General features: G+C 43.4%; 1 protein-coding gene across 1 annotated transcript in view; it reads left to right on the forward strand.

Annotated features, from left to right (window-relative positions):
* TRIL (TLR4 interactor with leucine rich repeats) overlaps positions 1 to 198 on the forward strand; it is a gene marked incomplete at its 5' end in the record, with an annotated part of 2,684 nt that extends 2,486 nt beyond the window's left edge. The window contains one exon of the mRNA XM_009638594.1: positions 14 to 198. Coding sequence (XP_009636889.1) covers positions 14 to 198 — 185 coding nt within the window. The remainder of the gene's footprint in view (positions 1 to 13) is intronic.
* Between the last annotated feature and the right edge of the window lie 1,589 nt (positions 199 to 1,787).

A 1,787-nucleotide genomic window follows, 5' to 3' on the forward strand; every position in this document is an offset into this window, starting at 1 on the left:
AGCTACCGCCTAGCTGGGCGAGGCGAGAGCCGCCAGCCGAAGCGAGCCGCGCTGCAGGTGGTTGGCTCCGACTGCGGTTGGGCGCAACAGTTGGCAGCGAGCGGCCTGGCCCTGCGCGAGGCCGCTTTGAGCAGACCTTCCCGAGGCACCACCGGCCCTTCCTCATCACAAACTGGGACCGGGGGGGTCGTCTTGTAGTGTTGCTGTTGGACCGCGTGCAACCAGCGAGTCGTCCGGAGGGCTGGCAACGCGCGCCGGGCGCTGGGCGGTTGGAAGGCCGTGCCATTTTAGCTCAGACCGGATGCGAGGCGATCGAATGTGCGCGAGTGTGTTTTCCTACTTCTTTTTTTTTTTTTTGTAAATGGGAAACAACCATGCAGCTGGTTAGTTTTGCAGGAACATATTGCTGACACCACTAGGAAAAACTAACAGCGTTCTGTAATGTGTTTACAAATGAGCTCTTTTTAAACTGTTTTTGAATGAATACGGCTTGGTACTTGGACACGTTAATGTGTGCCGTAGTCGTCTGGGTGCGCGATGGTCGGTAGATCATCCATCTTCATTTCTGAACGGGTGGATGCAGAGGTGAACCGCTGATGGGTAAATAATATTGGTGCCTTTCTTCAGAAACAATAATAGGTGAGAATATTTCAGGAATGTGAAACAGCCTTTATCCTAACAGGCAGTTCTCTCTTAGCCTTAGCCTACTAAAGTTAGAAGCTTTATGTACCTCACTGTGAAATAAAACATATTTGTATATTAATCTAGATTCCGTGTTTTGTGTAGCTGAGTGAGTAATGCTGAAGTTAAACCCTTAAGCAGTAGTATATGACGTTTGAGTTTGTTTTGTTTTCATTAGAATTTTGCTTTTGTTTTTAGAGCAATGCTAATCATCTTATGATCAGTTGCTCTCTACTTTCTCGGGCTTCTACTTTCCTAAATATTTACAGAATGCGGTTCTGTTACTATGAAATACGGTGGTTTAGTTTACATTAATAATTCTCTCTGTGTGGTCTAGAAATGAGCTAATTAAAAAGGTCCAAACTGTGGTTACACTTTTTAAATGCAAGTGTTTTGGATGGAGTTTGGTAAATTGTCGAGATCGTTGATGCTACTTGTGCTCCTTGGAATTTACTGGGCAACCTCAGATGAACTCTTGTGGAACTGAATGGTTTGAAGGAAGCGTTAGGGGACGATGGAGACAGTCATCTCGATATCATGCATTCATTGCTGACCTGAGGTGCTCGTGACTGCAAGTTGTTTATTACCATAACCGCAAGTATGCGATTTGGTTGGGGTTTTCTCTTGGTTTTTCTTTTTTCTTTTTTTTCTTTTTTCAGACGAACAAGTGTTTACAGAAGACACCATAGTGGCTAATACCTTCAGTTGGAGTTCAGTGACTGAATGGAGAGAACAAGACTTTATGTTCTGAGGGATTTTTGCTCAATCTTTGAATTCAAATGGGAGGAAAGGAGAGAGTGTAGGGATCCCTCGCCTTAATCTTTGCCTTTTAAGCGGAGGAAAAAAAAAATCAGAGTTAAGCCTTGATTCTTGAGTCAGGAGCAAAAAGTCCTTTGGGATTTCATTTTGACAGGCAGCATTTTTCATGAGTATCAGGGGCCAAACTCCACTGTCAGTCTAGATATTAAAATTCATAACTCTTAGAGATACAATGTTTAATTGAACTAAAACTGAAGGATTCCAGGATCAGGTTTTATCTTTTTTTTGTTAAGAATCTTATATTTCTGTTCTTTTGGACCGCTGGGTGCTTTTGGCCATTTATGACC

The sequence above is a fragment of the Egretta garzetta genome, unplaced genomic scaffold, assembly GCF_000687185.1.
Source record: "Egretta garzetta isolate BGI_Z169 unplaced genomic scaffold, ASM68718v1 scaffold94, whole genome shotgun sequence".
NCBI lineage: Eukaryota > Metazoa > Chordata > Aves > Pelecaniformes > Ardeidae > Egretta > Egretta garzetta.